At 45.5% G+C, this 22,012-nt stretch overlaps 1 protein-coding gene across 2 annotated transcripts in view; it reads right to left on the bottom strand.

The window, feature by feature from the left end:
* ST6GALNAC6 (ST6 N-acetylgalactosaminide alpha-2,6-sialyltransferase 6) overlaps nucleotides 1-19,770 on the bottom strand; it is a 42,474-nt gene extending 22,704 nt beyond the window's left edge. For both annotated transcript variants that reach the window (XM_018565520.1, XM_018565522.1), the window contains exon 1: nucleotides 19,171-19,770. Coding sequence is in view for 1 of the 2 variants with exons in the window: in XM_018565522.1 (XP_018421024.1) it covers nucleotides 19,171-19,179 (9 nt within the window). In the remaining variant the exon portion in view is untranslated. The remainder of the gene's footprint in view (nucleotides 1-19,170) is intronic.
* Nucleotides 19,771-22,012: the final 2,242 nt, after the last annotated feature.

Below are 22,012 nucleotides of genomic sequence, written 5' to 3'. Positions count from 1 at the left end.
ACTTTGCTCTATTTATGATCAGTTTTGATTGTTCAGGTTGTAGGCATTACGATTGCATCGTACAAAATAATAATCATTTACAATATTGTGTCTTTGACAGAAATCACATTCCCAAGCCACTTATTATATCCTGTTTTATAGCACATGTCCCCTGTAACGGATAGTGGGAGGCTGCAGCATGTCTTGCTGCAGAGAAATTGAAAGAGGAAGGGTGGGTGATAGATTGTTGGTCAGTAAAGCTTTTAATCATGGTGACAGTACGGCAACAAGATGGAAGGGGGACAGGACCAGGAAATGCAGAGATCCAGGAACTGTACTCAATATACACTATATTGCCAAAAGTATTGGGGCACCCCTCCAAATCATTGGATTCAGGTGTTCCGTGACATTTTCTTGCTACTAAATATTCCGCAGTCACCTGTTTTTTTTTTGTGCAAAATATAGTGTTTATTGAGTTTTCCACATACAAAAACTTAAAACAACATTCAAGGGCAACTTCAGGTGAGCATCCCTGAGGATAATAGCACAGTTGCAAATAATAACACCCGCATCCGCAGCAAAAAAAAAAATGACATTGCTCCCAGATTGGGCCTGCACCGTAACCCAGTGACCCGTCCCTGCCACGGGGGTTCAGACTGCCAAAGTCCCCCCTACCTAGGAGGGCCAACACCACTGAGCCGGGCGAGGCCCTGGGTCTTCAGTATCAGGTTAGAAACAAGACATCCTGCGAAAGCTCCGATTACTGAACCATCAGGTATGTCGCCCCACCTAGAACACCTTGCGAGACAACAGAACAATTGACGTACAACACGACAAGACAAGCGGACAGCAGAGAGACACACAGCTACAAACAGACAAGGGGAGAGAAAGAAGGGGAAAGAAGGGAGAGGGGGGGGGGTTGGGGACTCTTATGTGGTCAAGGAGAGCAGATCATCTACAGTCACCTGTTAGCGGTATTATAACAAAGTGGATGCAACTGGGAACAACAGCATCTCAGCTACGAAGTGGTAGGCCACGTAAAATGACAGAGTGGGGTCAGCGCATGCTGAAGCGCACAGTGCGCAGAAGTCGCCAACTTTCTACAGAGTCAATACCTACAAACCTACAAACTTCATGTGGCCTTCAGATTGGCACAACAACAGTGCCTATAGAGCTTCATGGAATGGGTTTCCATGGCCGAGCAGCTGCATCCAAGCCTTACATCACCAAGTGCAATGCAAAGTGTCGAATGCAATGGTGTACAGCACGCCGCCACTGGACTCTAGAGAAGTGGAGACGTGTTCTCTGGAGTGACGAATCACGCTTCTCTGTCTGGCAATCCCATGGACGTGTCTGGGTTTGGCAGTTGCCAGGAGAACGGTACTTGCCTGAATGCATTGTGCCAAGTGTGAAGTTTGGTGGAGGGAGGATTATGGTGTGGGGTTATTTTTCAGGGGTTGGGCTTGGCCCCTTAGTTCCAGTGAAGGGAACTCTTAAGGCATCAGCATACCAAGACATTTTGGACAATTTCATGCTCCCAACTTTGTGGGAACAGTTTGTGGATGGCCACTTCCTGTTCCAACATGACTGTGCACTAGTGGACAAAGCAAGGTCCATAAAGACATGGATGGGGAGTTTGGGGTGGAGGAACTTGACTGGCCTGCACAGAGTCCTGACCTCAACCCGATAGAACACCTTTGGGATGAATTAGAGCGGAGACTCGGGGCCCGGCCTTCTCGTCCAACATCAGTACCTGACCTCACAACTGTGCTTCTGGAAGAACGGTCAAACATTCCCATAGACACACTCCTAAACCTTGTGGACGCCTTCCCAGAAGAGTTGAAGCTGTTATAGCGGCAAAGGGCGGAGCCAACTCAATACTGAACCCTACAGACTAAGACTGGGATGCCATTAACGTTCACGAGTGTGTAGAGGCCGGGGTCCCAATACTTTTGGTAATATAGTGTATGTTTGTCAGATGTCACCAGGCTGTAAGGCTACCGAGGGAGTTCTGCAATGTATGTGAACATGCATGCAGGTAGTATTTGGCCCACCAGAGCCTTCAAAGGAGCACAGGATCTTTTTGAAGACGACTACTTGAAGTCCTATAAAATGGCAATGGGACCCAGCATTTTGCATGGAACCCCATGGGATTGTACGTTGAGCCTCCATTCCTCAGGCCTTTCCTCCTTCTGTTAAGCTCTGTTGAATTTCTCATGTTGATTGAGTTTTATTGGTCCTACGATGTATGGATCTCCCCTGGCAACAAGAGCTCCATTGGCTGCATAGTTGATGAGATTTGAGCCACCTACTTGTAGCTCAGATTGCTCCATTATTTCTCAACAGTCTGCCACAGAGACCAAAAGAAACCCTCTGCCCTCCCTCCCTGTTTTTCTACTTGGTCAGATGTCATAGTTTTTCTTTAGTGGAGACATTAGTCATCCTGGGTATTTAGTTATCTGGAACTGGTTATTGATTGGCTTGTGCCATTGAGACTGGGCTAAAGGTGGGCATTTACTTATCTGGAACTGGTAATTGCCTGTGACTTTAAGACTGGGCTAAAGGATGGTATTTACTTATCTGGAACTGGTTATTACTTGGTTTGGGCCATTAACACTAGGCTAAAGGTGGGTATTTAGTTCTCTGGAACTGGTTATTGCTTGTTCTGGGCCATTAACACTGGACTAAAGGTGGGTATTTACTTATCTGGAACTGGTTATTGCTTGGCCTGGGCCTTTAAGACGGGGCTAAAAGCTGGGTATTAAGTTATCTGGAACTGGTTATTGCTTGACCTTGGCTATTATATTTTATTGCGGCTCCCATGTGCTATCCCATGGCCGATTGTATATCAGGAAGTGGGTACCATTTTTGAATGCCTACCTTTGAATGAATGGTCACAGCTCCGTAGCTATGTTTAGGTTGGTCAATGTAATTGGACAGCCAGGACGTCTTATCAGATCTTCAGGTGTTTTGTGGCCTAGTGCTCAGCACCTCACAACCCCAAGGAATGCTCAATGAAGGATATGTCCTTCCCTCCAATGCACTGTGCCAAATACATGCGCTGCCAACCACACGTCCTCCCTGTATATGACATGGCTAACATGACTGCTGTGTACTAAAAGAATTACTGTAGTGTGTTTAAGAGCGCTACTCCTGTATAAGTTCAATTAGACAGTCATGAAATGTAACAATGTTGTATCACACTGGGGATTAACCAAATACAAAGTGACTCACTTTTAGATGTCCTAGGGAGCTTTGAGAATGGTCCAGTGGAGACACTAAGACAAATCTGGACAAGTGAAGCCCAGTAGTGTGGTTGGCAGAGGACATAGGTGCAGATGCGTTTCGAGGCTATGCCTCTTTGTCAAGCTCTAGTGAAAAGTGGAGTCCGTCCACTTTTCACTAGAGGTTGACAAAGAGGCATAGCCTCGAAACGCGTAGCGCTTCTGTCCTCCCTTCTGACACCCTCTACCACTACATTACACCCCGATCATTGTCTCAGCCGAAGTCTGTTGCCCACGACTTTGTCGTTCCATCCCCTGAGACCTCTGATAGACAGATGGTACCAGATTAGTACTATCACACAGCACTGACTTCACAGAGTCTGCGGCCGCAACGGCTCAGCCTGGCCAGCTGAGTTTCTTTGCAACAGACATCTGCACCTATGTCCTCTGCCGACCACACTACTGGGCTTCACTTGTCCAGATTTGTCTTAGTGTCTCCACCGGACCATTCTCAAAGCTCCCTAGGACATCTAAAAGTGAGTCACTTTGTATTTTGTTAATCCCCAGTGTGATACAACATTGTTACATTTCATGACTGTCTAATTGAACTTATACAGGAGTAGCGCTCTTAAACACACTACAGTCTGCTATTGCCAACACAGGGCTCCTCTCCCTGCCTCTAAGAGCTGCACACTGTTTTCTATAGCCCTGTTGGAAGCCCAATTTGTACCTTTGGTAGTGCGCTTGTTCCTTTTTTGTCTGTACTAAAAGAATGAGATAACGTGTCCTTAGAAGTCTTTTCCAGACAACGTTGCCCAAGGACCCATGGTTCGCACTCCTGCATCTCAAACCAGCAACTCTCACAAAATCACAACACAAGCTTGCAGTGTTCATACTGCTAGCTGCCAAACAGGCCATAGCTCAGGCCTGGAAAAAGCAATTCGTACACTTCACAGAAGTGAGACGCAGGATAGATTTCTTCTTTATCAATGAGAAACTATCCAGCATCCTCCTGGATACACAGAAAAACTTCCTGAAAACCTGCTGGGATCCATGGATACAATACGCCCATCCTTCCCTGCCACGGGAGAGTCTGACAGACGTTTGACCGATTGGGGCTTAAGGGGGCCGCGGCTCACGGAGACGACCGACACCACATCCCTTCCCCTCTTTCTTCCCCCCCCCCCCCTCTTCCCCACTAGAGAACTGTCTCTTTACTTCTCTTTTCTCTTCCGTTTGCTCCTTCACTGACCATGATAGTACGCATTTTCCTGAAGGCCGAGTCCAAGGAATGTCGCACACTAGGTGACGGGCATCGAACACGGACTCGTCGGTCCATCCAATGGTCGTCTTAAGGACACATTACAATATGTTATAAGAATGATGTAAAGTACTCTCCTAACCTTATACTATTGTGTATTTCATACCATCCTATGAGCCCTTTTTTTTTTCTCTTCTTATTGTTTACTCCATGGAGTTTGAGATTACTAAGTGTCTGCATATTCCAGGAAAATTTGTTACAACCATTTCAACGCTATGACGTACTTGCTACATTGTTATCTTGAAAAACAAAAAACTCAATAAAATCATTGTGAAAAAAAAAAGAATGAGATAACATCATGGACAGCTTTTTTTTTTTTTTCATTACAGCCTGGTAAAATAATGTGTTTCCTAGCAACCGATCTTCTCCCATTGTAAACAATAATCAAGCAGTATCAATAATCAAGCAGTATATCAGCACAATTATTAAGGCTGAAATTTACCTATACTTTGCTTTCCTTGGTTCTTTCACCCCCCTCCCCCATCAACATGCTTATGAAATTTTTATATACAACCTTTCCATTTTTATTGCACACCTTTTTAGACTCAGTGATGCCATCACTACTGGGTCTCTGTGCTTCTATATGCAATGCTGGTGGGAAGGCGGCTGGGTGCTTCCGACTGACCAACAATGTAATAGGGGGCATTCTTCCTACTAGTCATCAATGTAATAGTGGGATATTCTTCCCATTGCCACATATGTAGTCGAAAGCATTCTTCTCACTGACCACCAATAAAATAGAGGGCATTCTGGCCACTAATGTAAAAGGGGCATTCTTCCTACTGGCCACCAATGTAAAAGGGGCGTTCTTCCTACTGGCCACCAATGTAAAAGGGGCATTCCTCCTACTGGCCACCAATGTAAAAGGGACATTCTTCCTACTGGCCACCAATGTAATAGGGGCGTTCTTCCTACTGGCCACCAATGTAATAGGGGCGTTCTTCCTACTGGCCACCAATGTAATAGGGGCGTTCTTCCTACTGACCACCAATGTAATAGGGGCGTTCTTCCTACTGGCCACCAATGTAAAAGGCATTCTTCCTACTGGCCACCCATGTAAAAGGGGCGTTCTTTCTACTGGCCACCAATGTAAAAGGGACATTCTTCCTACTGGCCACCAATGTAATAGGGGCGTTCTTCCTACTGGCCACCAATGTAAAAGGCATTCTTCCTACTGGCCACCCATGTAAAAGGGACATTCTTCCTACTGGCCACCAATGTAATAGGGGCGTTCTTCCTACTGGCCACCAATGTAAAAGGCATTCTTCCTACTGGCCACCCATGTAAAAGGGACATTCTTCCTACTGGCCACCAATGTAATAGGGGCGTTCTTCCTACTGGCCACCAATGTAAAAGGGGCGTTCTTTCTACTGGCCACCAATGCAAAAAGGGACATTCTTCCTACTGGCTACCAATGTAAAGGGGGCGTTCTTCCTACTGGCCCCCAATGTAAAAGGGGCGTTCTTTCTACTGGCCACCCATGTAAAAGGGGCGTTCTTTCTACTGGCCACCAATGTAAAAGGGACATTCTTCCTACTGGCTACCAATGTAAAGGGGGCGTTCTTCCTACTGGCCACCAATGTAAAAGGGGCGTTCTTTCTACTGGCCACCAATGTAATAGGGGCGTTCTTCCTACTGGCCACCCATGTAAAAGGGGCGTTCTTCCCACTAACCACCAATGTAATAGGGGCGTTCTTCCTACTGGCCACCAATGTAATAGGGGCGTTCTTCCTACTGGCCACCAATGTAATAGGGGCGTTCTTCCTACTGGCCACCAATGTAAAAGGGGTGTTCTTCCTACTGGCCACCCATGTAAAAGGGGCGTTCTTTCTACTGGCCACCCATGTAAAAGGGGCGTTCTTCCTACTGGCTACCAATGTAAAAGGGGCGTTCTTCCTACTGGTCACCAATGTAAAAGGGGCGTTCTTCCCACTAACCACCCATGTAAAAGGGGCGTTCTTCCTACTGGCCACCAATGTAAAAGGAGCATTCTTCTTACTGACCACCAATGTAAAAGAGGGTGTGTCTACTATTGTTAGGGTCCCTTTGTTTTCTGCTGCTGTTGTTCTGGTGCGTGCACGCGCTGGTAAATAATATTGTGTTATATTCTACCATCTGTACCATCTTAGGGGAAGACTTGTTGATGGGGTGTGTGCGCTTTTAACTGATTTTTATGGGTTACGGTTATTTATATTTGGTAAAATTGGTGGTATGTCTACTATTGTTTGGGTCCCTCTGTCCCCTGCTGCTGTTCTGGTGCGTGCACGCGTTGGTAAATAATAGATCTTCCCCCCAGCCCCGGAGATCAATAGACAGTGCGGCATCTCATGGAAAAACATTATTCCAGAACTCGAGGCCATATGAACACAGCAAAGCTTTAATCAGTTCCCCAGCTTAAGTCTCTGACCTGCATTCTTATATAACATCTAAAATAAATACCCCGACAGACTAGGAGATGGAATTTCATGACCGTTCTACATATTCGGAATCATAAATCTAGTTTAAAGAGGACTAGTCAGGATTTCGGCATGTCCTCAACACATAAAATCATTGTGCTTATGTGTTTTAGATGGCAAGCTATAGCTAATGGTGAAGATACTGTACAGAGATTGGACAATCATATTGGAGAATCTAAGGCTGGCCCTTCCCAAATCTATCAACATTTTTTAAAAAAGTTTGGGTTGGAGTTACACTTTATAGGGGTTCTAAACCCTCCGGGTTTTTTTGCCTATATCTACTGCTAGCAAGCAGTAGATATAGGCAAAAAGTTATTTTTTTTAAACTCCCTTTAACAGCGGTTTAAAAGCACCCTGTTTTCGCTGCGCGCTCCCGCCGAGAATCCGAAACTGCTCGGGCGGCTGCAAAGCATCTTGGGGCGGGCGCATGCGCAGTTCGGATTCTCAGCCAGGAGACGAGCAGAGACGCAAGGTAAGTCTATGGACGCGTGCACCTGCATGCAGACACCATGGGAGAGGAGGTGCCAGCAAGCAGAGAGGAGTCAGCGCTGGATCGGAGAGCCGCAGCACTGCTGGAGGGACAGATGAAAACATCAGGAAAGAAGAAGAAGATCGGATTAAGAAACCTCATTTAAGGTAAGTGCTGACATTAACATTGGGGGGAGGGGAATTTTTTGTTTACTTTAATGTCACTTTAAGGACAGGGCTACCTTTGAAGTGATCCCTTTGACCCAGTTCACACCTGGGCGTTTTGTAGCGCGTTCGAACGCTAGGCAAAACGCTCAAACACCGAAATCCCATTATTTCCTATGGGTATGGTTCACACCTGGGCGTATTACAGGCCGTATGTACGCGCTACAAAACGCCCTATGCCCAAAGAAGTACAGGAGCCTCATTGGGGCGTTTTTGTCGCGCGTTTCCATTGGGATACAGCCAAGTAGCCCTCTGAAACCTGCAAATCACGGTAATAACGCGCGTCACCAAACACACATATTCGATACGCCTAGGTGTGAACCCAGCCTTAATGTTTGTGATGTGCCATAATATCGGCCAATAGGTCATGGAGTGGACCTAATTATTTGATTAGATTCCATTTCCTGGATGAGAAGAAGTGCTTTCCTTGCACTGACAATAGTGCAGTTCCAGGGGTTGTCTACAGTGGGAATCAGGCTGACTTTTTAGTAAACTTCACTAACCTGTAGAATGCCCATTGCTAATGTACTGGTGTGTTCGTCTTTATAGGATAGGAGCCTGGAGCTGTTCTTGGTGCAGGGCTTTTTGTGCAGAAAACATAAGAAATGTATACAGTAAGTCAAAAAGTCCCTGGTCTCAGACTCTCACCTATCACTGTTAACGTGGCTCAAGGCTCTGTTCATATATACATTAAGTCTATACAGTATCTCACAGAAGTGAGTACACCCCTCACATGTTTGTAAATATTTTATTATAATCATTTCATGTGACGACACAGAAGAAATGACACGTTGCTACAATGTAAGGCAGTGAGTGTACAGCTTGTATATCAGTGTACATTTGCTGTCCCCTTAAAATAACTCAACACACAGCCATTAATGTCTAAACCGCTGGCAAAAAAAGTGAGTACACCCCCTAAGAGAAAATGTCCAAATTGGGCCCAAAGTGTCAATATTTTGTGTGGCCACCATTATTATATTCCAGCACTGCCTGAACCTTCTTGGGCATGGAGTTCACCAGAGCTTCACAGGTTGACACTGGAGTCCTCTTCCACTCCTCCATGACAACATCACGGAGCTGGTGAGTATTAGAGACCTTGCGCTCCACCACCTTCCATTTGAGAATGCCCCACAGATGCTCAATAGGGTTTAGGTTTGGAGACATGCTTGGTCAGTCCATCACCTTTAACCTCAGCTTCTTTAGCAAGGCAGTGGTCGTCTTGGAGGTGTGTTTGGGGTCGTTATCATGTTGTTATACTGCCCTGCGGCCCAGTCTCAGAAGGGAGGGAATCATGCTCTGCTTCAGTATGTCACAGCACATGTTGGCATTCATGGTTCCCTCAATGAACTGTAACTCATCACTGTGCTGCTTCTCTTTCATTGTCCAATCACAGGCTTGGGGCGGGTCCGGGACAGCCTGGGCTCAGAGGAAGTGGGTTGAATGATGCTGACTATCAGACCAAGGACATGTACCTGGAGAAAAAAATTACTATAGGGAAATTCTCTGGATTGAAGCTAAATATTGCAGCAAAGACTTGTTATTTTGTCTTTTAATTAAATGTTTATTTTGGCCAATTTTATTTTTATGTTTCTATTTTTGGCTGGAATGTTGCCTTAATAACATCTATCTATCTATCTATCTATCTATCTATCTATCTATCTATCTATCTATCTATCTATCTATCTATCTATCTATATACAGTATATACACCCCTTTTCAATATGAATTACCATTTAGCCAGTGAACTGTAATTTACCTCTTTTTCAAGTGCTAATAGTAGCAAGGAAACTGGGTTTCATGTGCTTGCAGCTTCACCACATTGATGAGGGTGGAAGAGATTAAGCAGGGTTTACACATCCTTTCCTTGGGATATGCAAATTTTTATAGAAACAGTTATTTCCTGTCAAAAAGGCGACATCAATTTCTCTGTTACAGTTAAAGCGACTCTGATCCTATTTTTTAAACTTATTAAGCAGTTCCACCTGCAAAGCAGTTCATATTTGCCTATCCCACTGACCACACCAACATACTCTGATGGTATAAAGAGTGAAGCTTGCTCTAAGACCTTCTGCATATAAAGGAATAATCCACCTACGCATAGAATGAATAAATGCATCCACATTAATAAAAGATGTGCATTCATTCATTTTTTTGCAAGGAAGCCTGCAAAGCATTGCAACTGCGATCACTGGATGATGGGTTCAATGCCCGGGCTTCTGCAGACTGTTCCTCCAGCCCGGAGGTGGGCAACTCCGGCCCTCCAGCTGTTGTGGAACTATAAGCCCCATGAAGCATTGCAGGACTGACAGGTACACGCATGACTCCCAGAGGCAGAAGCATATTGGGATTTTCTTTTTGCTTATGGTCATAGCTAGGGTTGCCACCCATCCAATATTCACCCAGACAGTCCGTTTTTTAGCCTTGTGTCCGGGTGTCAGGCCAGCTGACACCCGGAGACAAGACACTTAAGTGCCAATGCTGGCAATTTAAATTTTTTGACAGCTGTGGGCACCTGTAATCAGTGGCTGTCCTTGTTCTTGCTGATGCAAAACTGTCCTGCTGCTGGCCAATTAAGAGACGGTAGATGATACAGCAATGTAAAATTGCCCACCGCGGGACATTTTTGATGAATCAGAATTGCCTGAAATATATTACCGAAAAAAGAGTACAGGTTGGTCTTATACTACAAGAATTAAGACACTGCAGATGACACAGCAATATTTGGCAGTTCCGTGGCAGGCAATATATGTTCATGAAGCATTGCAGGACTGACAGGTACACGCATGACTCCCAGAGGCAGAAGCATATTGGGATTTTCTTTTTGCTTATGGTCATAGCTAGGGTTGCCACCCATCCAATATTCACCCAGACAGTCCGTTTTTTAGCCTTGTGTCCGGGTGTCAGGCCAGCTGACACCCGGAGACAAGACACTTAAGTGCCAATGCTGGCAATTTAAATTTTTTGACAGCTGTGGGCACCTGTAATCAGTGGCTGTCCTTGTTCTTGCTGATGCAAAACTGTCCTGCTGCTGGCCAATTAAGAGACGGTAGATGATACAGCAATGTAAAATTGCCCACCGCGGGACATTTTTGATGAATCAGAATTGCCTGAAATATATTACCGAAAAAAGAGTACAGGTTGGTCTTATACTACAAGAATTAAGACACTGCAGATGACACAGCAATATTTGGCAGTTCCGTGGCAGGCAATATATGTAATATTGCCTGCCACGGAACATTTTTAATGAGTGAGAAGTGGCCGAAATGTGCTACAGAAAAAAAAAGAGCACAGGCGTGTGTTATACTATAAGGATTATGAGAGTGCAGATGACACAGCAGTTTAAATTTGACAAGTTGCAGGTTGGGGGCTTAACAACAAGAAGTAAAATCCTGCAGAGGATACAGCAGTGTAAACATGGCCAGCAGCAGGGAGGTTATAATTAGGAGTAATAGGCCAAAATGTACTAGAAATTAAGAGTACCGAGAATTGTTTTACTGCAGGAGTAAAGTGAGAGAGGAATTAGGAGACCACAGATGATACACTAGTGTAAAAGTTGCCAGCAGCAGGACAATTCTAATGAATAAGGCTAGGCCCAAATTTACTAGAGACAAAGAATACAGACTGAGGCTTTACTACAAGAATTAGGATACTGCAGAGGATACAGAAGGGTAAACATGGCCAGCAGCAGGACAGTTATCAGAAACTGTGTATGCCTAACTTTTTTTTTAATCATGGCAATGGGGTGTACAGTGGGGATAAGGGAGCTTGATGAATGTGTGATGAGTGATATATTGTTAGTGCAAGAACAATGAGCACCTATACCAGCTGAGTTGTTTTATTCTCAAGTGATGCAAATGATGCATGAGTGGTCAGTAACAAGTGAATGCTCGGCTTTAAAGGAGAACTATGAGGTGACTGATTTTTACTCATCCTCATAGTTCGAGCCGACCTGTGACAATGAAACTGTCACACGTCGGCTCAATAGATCGGGAAGTGAGCGAACACATACCGTCGCTCGCTCACTTCTTGATCATCTCCCTGCAGAGAGACGTGACTGTCAGTCACCGCTCCCAGCAGGGATTCCCCCCTCCGATCCGCCAGCGCTGATTTGCGGAACAGACTGGGGAGGGGGCAGGTAAAGCTGGCTCCGCCTCTAGATAGGCAGAGCCAGCTGTCACTCACTTGCAGCATTTTGTGCTTGCAGCATTTTGATCGCACCAGACCGGACCACAGGCACAATGTGCCTTGCGATCCCGTGCGGCCGATCGCATTGCGGCTGGAGGGAGTGGCTACGGTGCCATTCACTTCAATGGCCCGTCACGCCCACTCCTGCCCCACAAAAAAGTGAGCCGGCCGCAATGCGATGCAGTGCGTTCTGGCCAGAATCGGGCCGGAATGCACTGCATCTGGTGTGAACCTAGCCTTAGAATCCCTGCCAGAACTTCCAGAATCCCTGTCAGGAATTCCAATGGTGCTTACAGAATCCCTGCCAGTACTTCCAGAGTTCCCTGAGACGACACTGGGTGCGGCCTCTGACCAAAAGGGTATTAAAGCTCCAGCTTAACCCCTTCGTGACGGGAGACGTACAGTGTACGTCCCGTCACAAAGTGGCTATATGACTGGCCACGTACACTGTACGTGCCGAGTTATATTAGCCTCTGTAATGCTGGTAACTGCTGATTCTCAGCAGTTCCAGTCATTAATTAATGCCTCACTATTGAGACATTCATTAATGAAATAGTTAAGCTTTTTTAAAAGCTTCTTTCTTTCATTAATGAAAGAATGAAGCCTTTACATTCAGATACGGGTTAGCTAAATAGCGATCTCGTATCTGACAGCTGAAGATAGCAGAGAGGTAGCAGTGACTCACCTCTCTGCTATTCGTTTTGACAGCTGTATAGCCTGGCCCCGATGTTAAATGATACATTTCAAGCACTAGATACAAAATGTATCTTTTGAGTGAAATGTATCAGTTTTGATGTCTAGGAACCATCAAACACCTTTAATGAGATCTGATTCTGACATGCTGTCAGGATCAGTCTCTAAAGTTATTATTAGCTGTTCCTAAGCTTGGTGCAGCCTGATAATAACTAAACATTTAAAAAAGTTAATTTATTAAGCAGTCATAGTGATTGCTTGATATAAACTGACAAAATTGACAAAAAAAAATAATTTTTTTTTTTACTTATTTTTTTTTTTATTAAAAAAATTATAAAAATAATAATAATAATCAAAACTTGCTGCTGTGGAAGAATCACACAGCAAAAATTTAAAAAGGGTGCCAGTCATTTAGGAACAGAAACAAAAAACTAGCTCAGTCATGAAGGGGTTAAGAAGTGGCTGGTGCTTTGTCTTTTCACCAGCTACCCCTTGTTACAAAGAGCTATAGTACTTTACTGTGAGGTTGCCTGACCAATGGTGACCCCGATTGACCTGACTAGTCTCTTGATTGCCTCTTGCCTAGACGCCCTGCCTGATTACTTGCTCAATTGCACCTGCCAAGACCCCTGTCTAGACCCGAGTACTGTCCTACTTGCTGCCTAGTGTACAGTCTCCACTGTAGCTGTTGTGTTCCTGCTACCCCTTGGCCCTCATTCACGCTAGAAACGGCCGGCACGTACAGCTCCGCGCTGCATGCATGGCCGTATCGGGCGGCTCCCGAGAAGGACTGGTGCTGCGTGTGATATTAATACACAGCCCCCGTCCCTCTTTATGGGAATATGCGGCCGTACGCCGCCTTACGCTCAGCTGCCCTGAGGGTGAGCGTACTGGTATGCTGACAGGATGGATCCTGTCTGCGTCTGAGACAGGAAACAGGCACCCGCACTGACCTGCACTTTAGGTGAGTGTAGACGGTCGAACACTAGCGTAGTCCCATAGAGAAGGACGGGGGCTGCGTACTAATCACACCTGTGCTGCCCGGTAGCTGCTCGATACGGCTGTACGTGCCGGCCGTTTCTAGCGTGAATGAGGGCTTGGTGGGGCGATCCTGAGAGCCGCAGCTTGGTGACAGTTTGCAGCAAAGAAAACCGGGACCACTAGGGTCTCAGGCCCATTTTAAACTCTGTGTCTCAGGTGAGCCCATGTCACCTGCTAGGGGGCACCATAACAGTAGACAGCCATGCATTCGGCGGCCTAAGACCATTCCTTGATGATGAACTGTGTACACAAATCTATGAGCCCAAGATTTTTGTTGAAGAGGTCTAGAAAGGTTACCATCAGTTGGGGAATTACATCAAAACCCTGTCCCAGTCAACCTGCTTTCTGAGCAAGTCCTCTGTTTCAACACTGTTTACATGCCTGAGCCTAGGATACATCTGCTTGACTGATTCTCTGGCAATAATCCCAGTATTGACTGGCCATAGGGAAAGGGCACTGGGACTATTGCTGCTAGTTTTGTTTGTTCAACCCTGAGAAGATAGAGGGCATTCCTTAGGCTTACCATGACTTCCTTGATGATTATAATAAAAGGACAGATGCTTTTCCTCCACATCAAATCTATGATTATCCAATCAAACTCCTTCGCAGTACAGAGATAACAATCGGGTATATCCTCTATCTGAACCTAGGACAGTAACGCTAAGGGCCTGTTCACATCTATGGATAGCTAAGCGTTACCGTGCTCTAGGTGCGTTGCCATTCATTTGACTGGCACACCAATGCATCTCCTGACTTCCATGTGCTGCACTACCACAATACCGTGCATGCACTACTTTTCTTTTACCGCAAAGCACAGGATTGCAGTACGGTGCAGTGGCTCGGAAGTGCCTTCAAATGAATAGCCAGAATCCCTGCCAGTAATTACAATGGTACTCCCAGAATCCCTGCCAGTAATTACAATGGTACTCCCAGAATCCCTGCCAGTAATTGCAACGGTACTCCCAGAATTACAATGGTACTCCCAGAATTACAATGGTACTCCCAGAATCCCTGCCAGTAATTGCAATATTACTCCCAGAATCCCTGCCAGTAATTGCAATGGTACTCCCAGAATTACAATGGTACTGCCAGAATCCCTGCCAGTAATTGCAATGGTACTCCCAGAAAACCTGCCAGTAATTGCAACGGTAGTCCCAGAATCCCTGCCAGTTATTGCAATGTTACTCCCAGAATCCCTGCCAGTAATTGCAATGGTACTCCCAGAATTACAATGGTACTGCCAGAATCCCTGCCAGTAATTGCAATGGTACTCCCAGAAAACCTGCCAGTAATTGCAACGGTAGTCCCAGAATCCCTGCCAGTTATTGCAATGTTACTCCCAGAATCCCTGCCAGTAATTGCAATGGTACTCCCAGAATTCCTGCCAGTAATTCCAATGGTACTCCCAGAATCCCTGCCAGTAATTGCAACGGTACTCCCAGAACCCCTGCCAGTAATTGCAACGGTACTCCCAGAATCCCTGCCAGTAATTGCAACGGTACTCACAGAATCCCTGCCAGTAATTGCAACGGTACTCCCAGAATTCCTGCCAGTAATTGCAACGGTACTCCCAGAATTCCTGCCAGTAATTCCAATGGAACTTAAAGAATCCCTTGCGATTATCTTTCGATTTCCAAAATCTAGTTTTCGTACGATAATGGGCCAGTTGATGGGAAGTGAAGGATCAAAATTACTGTACAACTGCCCGAATTTTGTCTATTGGGCAGGCTAGAAAACTTTGTTAGAATCGTACGCATCGTAATCGATGGATTAGTGGCGTTTTCATATGAAAAAAATCGCAACATGAACACTGCACATGCGCAAACGAAAATCCATTCTATCGGTCGACGAAATTTGGTCAGTAATTGATGCTAATGAACGATAATTGACATCCACATTGGCCCATCAACGGTTTGACAAAGGAATGAAAGAAATCGTACAGTGTATGGGCAGGGCCTGATTTACTCTAGTAGCTTTGGCTAACGGGAGGACGCTAGTTTGTGTCCTCCCGTTACCCTTAGGAGAACCATTGGGAAAAGCCCTGACCCCATAGTTCTCCTTTAAGTCTTCTGTAGCATATACTGTATATTAGGTGTGGTCCTTTGACATCAGGGCCCCCCGGTGAGGCCCTATACCTGCGTTTTTACAACCATTGCTATAGTGTTACTTGAGTGACACCTCTGTCTGCTGGAGCTACTAATATCACATTCAAGATGACTATGCCTGCAACAGGCTCAATGTGCATAAAATGTTAAATGCACATATAATGCTACATAAATATTTTTGTTGAACTATTGGTCTGGCTGCTGGTTCTCTTTTAGTCGATTGCCCCAGATTGGTTACCCTAGTAGCTGAAATTGCAAAACGTATGGCTGTCCTATCACACAGTAGATGAGGACAGTAATTGGACAAACATGCCCTTCCTAGAAAAATATCATCAAGTCCCAAGTGTGGCCAGGGAACATTACTTCTGCCTCCTGCGCACAGTGAAAGGCTTACAAGACTTATATTTAAGGGCCTGTACACACTATAGCGTTGTCAAATGCATGCTATCACACAACGCACTTAGCGTGTTATACCCTGTTCTGGGTGCATTGCATTGCCATTGAGTGGCACCCCAACGCACCTCCCCGTGACTGCGCAATGCAGTGCAACTCAACATGTGGTACCACAATATTATCACCGCAATGCAACGCACAGCCACCAGGTGGTGCTTTCAAGTGCCATTCAAATCAATGGCTGCGCACCTAGCGTGCCGTACCATGTGCTAAATGTGTTGTATCATGCATTTAACACAACGCTATAGTGTGAATGGGACCTGAGGGTTACCTTTTCATGAAGGGGCACATTCCAGAGTGCTGGGAAGCATATTTACATGACTCCCGATGCTTGTTACTGGTTAAAAACCATACACTATCTGTCTCTCTGTGATGTGGGGTTTGGTCACAACTGCAAAAGTCATACATGGGCTTATTCCATAAGGCAACCCATAACAAGCTTTGAAAGTGGATCCATCTCATCAGCTTGGAAATGTCTTTTGAAGGAGTAAACTATGAGCTACCACCAGGGCCATCCCTATAATGAGAGAGTCAGAGGCAGTTGCCTCAGACAGCATCTTTTTGGGTGACGTATTGGGGGGCATGTTTGCCATGTGCCTGCCTCTCCCTTTCCAGCCAGAGCAGCCTAGGTAAGGGCCACACACATCTCCCAGCCAAGATCATAGCAACCTGGGACACTTTGCCAGCATCCCATCCAGCTCCTGGCCACCATTGACGTCAGTGAGCTGGGAAGGATGCCACCAGAGCCGCAGTCCCCTTATCGTGCACCACCAGCACCAGACCATGAACATGCACCTCCAGCATCCCCCCCACCTAAGAAGGCAAAAAGGATAGGACGCCATTGGCTTCCACTGATGCTCTGGGGCTGTCATATTCCTCATTGCTCCACTACATATTGGGTTACTACCCAGGAACAAATATTCACATCAGATACTTCACTGGCTGCACACTTGTCAGTAAGAACTGAAGTTGACAGCTTTGAAAATCGTAAAAAAGTCAGCCACGTCAGCTCACATATGTCTATCTTGTAAGGTTCTCTCGAAAGGAAACCTGTGTATTAAACACTGCTGATCCCTTCTTTATAAAATACTTGTCCTCTGTTGTCATGCTGATCCACTGGTTTCAGTGTTTTCTAAGCATGCAGAGTGGAGGTTCTGGCTTGCCATAATGCTTTCCTGATCTATATGCTTGTTCCAAGTCAGTGTCTTAAAGCCAGAGAAAGCCAGGCATCTAGCATTTTCAGAATGAGGTCAAAGATGGCACCCTCTCTTTCTCTCAGTAAAGTTTTCTTTAAAACCTCCCCACGTAATCCATTATCAAGGACGAGTGCAAACAATGACAACTGTCACTAGTCAGTTTGCTGCTTTGACAAGACAAAAATAATTCACATCTACCAATTATTTGGGATCCTCCATCTTTTACCGATCTCTCTACAGTAAACTGCAGTCTGATTGGTCGTCACTTCACATAGCAGATTTTGCTCGGTAAAGGTTGGCCGTACATGGCAGATAGAAACTTGCAGGGAATGTTAAAGATGAATGCATTGGCTGTGCAAGTTGGGCATTGAAGGGGTTAAATGCCATGTCATAGCATTTCTGGGCATCAGAAAAAGTTGTGGCAGGTCCTGCCAATGTGTGACCCGGGTGGGCATGGGCAACCTCAAACTGCCATACAAAGGCAGATATCTCACCAGGATTGACACCTTGACTACCAGCTGTGCCCATTTTCATCAAGTATTGCTGGGACCTGCCAGGACTTTGATGTCAGACTTGGCCAAACTGATGGTCAAGTCACCATTCCGTTCTCCTTGAAGAAAATGGAACAATACCTGATGAATGGCAGATATCTCACCAGGATTGACACCTTGGGGGTGATTTACTAACCTAAACACACACACACACCAGGTGTGTGTGATTTTCACACAGCAAAACGTATTTATCAACCAAAAAGTCTCTAAAAGCATATTTCCACTAATGCCATATATGGAAAAATCATGCACATGATGCATATATAATGCTGCTTCACAGTTTAGACAAAAATGGTTAGCGCAAGCATTTACATTCCTTGCATTCATCAACGCAAGCAACACAACATAGAGCTAATTTACACAACATCACCTTGGAATTCATTCAGGGCTTTGCACAAGACACCTGCTGGGTGTGTACACATTACAAAGGTGTTTAGATTCCACCCATAGATCATGCTGGGAGGGAACACACTGCAGAGGTGTATACACATTCGTGGTGTGTTTATAAGGTTAGTAAATCAACCCCCTTGAGTACCAGCTGTGCCCATCTTCATCAAGTATTGCTGGGACCTGCCAGGACTTTAATACCAGACTTGGCAAACTTCTGGTCAAGTCACCGTACCCTTCTCCTTGAAGAAAATGGAACAATCCCTGATGAATGGCAGATATCTCACTAAGATTGACACCTTGAGATCCAGGTGAGCTCACATTCATCAAGTATTGTCAGGACCTGCCAGGACTTTAATACCAGACTTGGCAAACTTATGGTCAAGTCACCGTTCCCTTCTCCTGGAAGAAAATGGAACAATCCCTGATCAATGGCAGATATCTCACTAAGATTGACACCTTGAGATCCAGGTGAGATCATCTTCATCAAGCATTGCTGTGACCTGCCAGGACTTTAATACCAGACTTGGCAAACTTATGGTCAAGTCACCGTTCCCTTCTCCTGGAAGAAAATGGAACAATCCCTCACCAATCGGTCACCTTGTTTGTTATTGCACTCCTGCGACAAGCAATACCTGGTTTACATATGTCGCTTGCAGATATCAGGCCGGGCCTTCAGCCATAACTTGCTGTTGCAACTGGCAGAAAGTCAGAAGCCAACAAACCCCATACTACAGTAAAACCAAAAAGAGAACATTACAGCCAGCAAACAATGGTACGGCCCTTTGTGACCAATCTATTGAGCAGCTGGCTCTTCCATAATGAACATAAGCTGCATTTCTCATTAATAACATCAGCTGCTGCCTTACCCTCCCCCTGCACTCACCGGAGCCATAGACAGATCAAGGCTGTCACCTCTGATGGTCCCTATGGATTGGGGTCACCGTCAGGCCTGATCTCTGATGTCACAATAGACCTTCTTGACTGCTCTCACGCTATTCCCCTCTTGTTCAGATGGTCCTTTTCCCAGATCCAGCCTTCTGTGCTCAAATCTGGGTTGCATCTATGTTTTCGCAGCCCAGGAGACCCTCTTCCTTTTTATTCCGGAGGTCTTTACGTTCTCATACCTTCCAATGCAGTTGGAGCATCTACCACTTAGTACGTCTACGGTGACATTGCCTTCGAAACCAACCACAACAATATCCCCTCTTCTGCAAGGTCCAGCTTGGGGTCTTCTCTTCTATACAGGCCAGCCGGTACAATCCAGAATTGGTGGTCTCTTTCTATACCAGGGGTCTGTGTCTTTCTCCCCCCTATGCCGATGGGTTTTCACTATGCAGACCTCTTGTGTTTAGGTGTCTGATCTCCAGGCACTATGCCTTGGTGTGAGGGTCTCCCCCTTCTCTGTAAGGGTCTCTCCCCTCTGCAGAGCTCTGAGTGTAGAAGTCTGCAGCTGCTACATGCAAACACCGGCGGCCTGCCTCCATGACAGCTGGGTCCTAATGCCTGCCATGAATTCACCCAACCCGCTATGTCTATGTGGCTTGGATCACACTGTTATTTGAAATAGGGAAGTACTTATTTCTTGTTAGAACAAAACAAAACCCGCTACTCCAAGGTTTCCTCGCATGACCTGAAGCCTGCGAAAAGGATTATAGAGAGTCAATTGTTTTCATTCAGACAGAATCTGTCTAGTTGAATTGCAGTGAGATAGCAGGATTAGCATTGTACAATCGTTCGTACTACAAAGCAGTAGGGATCAGCCGAACGTACTGGGGTTCAGTTCAAGGGAGGTTCGTTGAACTGCTCCTAAATTCTGAATGTTTATCCGAATCCCAATAAAGTCAGCGGGAGCGAATCTTTAAAATCAGTTCTGGCCATTTTCAAGGCCAATAGGCAAGGGATCGTCAAGGGTTCCTATAACGAAGTGGAAATGTTAAAGGAGAACTATGAGGTGAGTGCTTTTCACTCATCCTCATAGTTCTAGCCGACCTGTGACAATGAAACTGTCACAGGTCGGCTCAGTAGATCGGGAAGTGAGCAAACACATACCGGCGTTCGCTCACTTCTCACTTCACAGATATAATGCTGCATGCTCTGTTTTTTGTGTTCACATGGGACCAGAACGCAGGCAATGTTTTGCCACACATCCGATCACACTGGGCGTGGGGGCTGGGCTGCAGTACCATTGACTTTAATGCACCGCCACACCCCCTCCTGCCCAAAACGAAGGGGGGAGTTTAGTGTGCAATTACAGCGCTTTCCAGCAGCTACCACTCTGGAACGCACCGCAATTGGTGTGAACAAGCCCCGATGCTTTTTATATAGTGAACGGATGTTCTATATTAATTGGAATAATATTGGCCACATTTAATGTTCTTTAAGAGTTCACGGATGTTTACATAAATGTTACTGATTAGAGCAACACATTGATGAGAAAAATATTTTATTTATTCATTTTTAGTATTGTTTTGCATATTATTATCACTATTGGGATCATTTTAGTGCTTATAAAAGTGTTGTACTAACCCCCCCCTCCTTTTCAATTGATATTCAAAAAAAATTAATTTAATAAATAACTGTTAATTAAGATCCAGTCCCAGGCGAAAGAACTCCACAATGGTGGTTGCCAGAGGATGACTTCTCCTTCTCTGCTCTCTCTCTTCCTGATGTCACTTCCACCTATCCAGTCACAGCCGCGGCGGAGAAACAGAGCGAGGCAGAGAGAGAGATGAGGGACTGGGAACAGCGCCGTCCTCCACGGGTGAATCCCGGATGGGTTGCAACTGTCAGTGACAGTTGACTGTCGCTCTGATGAAGGATCGGTGTGCGGACCCGAAACGTTAGCACCGTATGACAGTATGTGACTTTGGGTATTGAATAAACATTTCAATACTTTAAAAACCCTTCAAGTGCATGTAAACTCTGTAGACAAGATATAAACCAGAGTCTGCTCAGATCAGTAATCTTCAGTACACCCACTGAAGTAAACCATCAAACATAATAAACAATGTTGGGCCACTTGGAGGTCTTTGCCATAATGTGCAAAGTCCCCGCTCCCCTCCATTGCTCGTGCTTCCCTCTTCATCTTATGGATTCAGCGTTTTTCCCCAGCAGACAAACAGCCAGTGGAGGAAGGCTACAGGGGGATCAGGGAGCTAGTGGAAGAAGGTTCTAAGAGGCCCACAAGGCCAATCACTTCTACACCCTGAAAGTGCCACCCCATATCCCCCCCCCTCCCCAACTACCCTCACCGTGTACCTCTTGCTGGTCCAGTGAACATCCATTTGCTGATTGTCACTGTACCGAATAAAGCTGAAAGCAACAAGCATTTCATCACTTCTGTTTTCTGAGCTGTCACTCCCTGGCTGCTCTGGCTGAGGAAGAAGCTGATTATACTTGGGGGTCCATGTTGGAACTTCTTGTACAGCCTCACAGAGAAACACAAGCACACAGTCTGATGTGAATGCTGCGCATGGGTTGGCTAAAACAGGAAGGAAGCCACAGCTTTATCCTCTACCTTATTCAATACAACAGAGTATATAACAGAATTTATAAACACTGCCATCTAGTGACCAAAATTGTATACTGCAGGAGTTATTGCTATAGATACAATAATGTGTATTCTAACAGTCCATAGGTCAAGTTAGGGGTTTAAAAGACCCCAAATGTCTCCCTAAAGAGGTAAATATCACCCTTAACACGCTGTTAATAAGGGGGCATGTTTG

The sequence above is a fragment of the Nanorana parkeri genome, unplaced genomic scaffold (assembly GCF_000935625.1).
Source record: "Nanorana parkeri isolate BGI_ZX_2015 unplaced genomic scaffold, ASM93562v1 scaffold854, whole genome shotgun sequence".
NCBI lineage: Eukaryota > Metazoa > Chordata > Amphibia > Anura > Dicroglossidae > Nanorana > Nanorana parkeri.
Note: the sequence above shows the minus strand (reverse complement) of the source record. Positions and strands in the feature narration are given on the sequence as shown.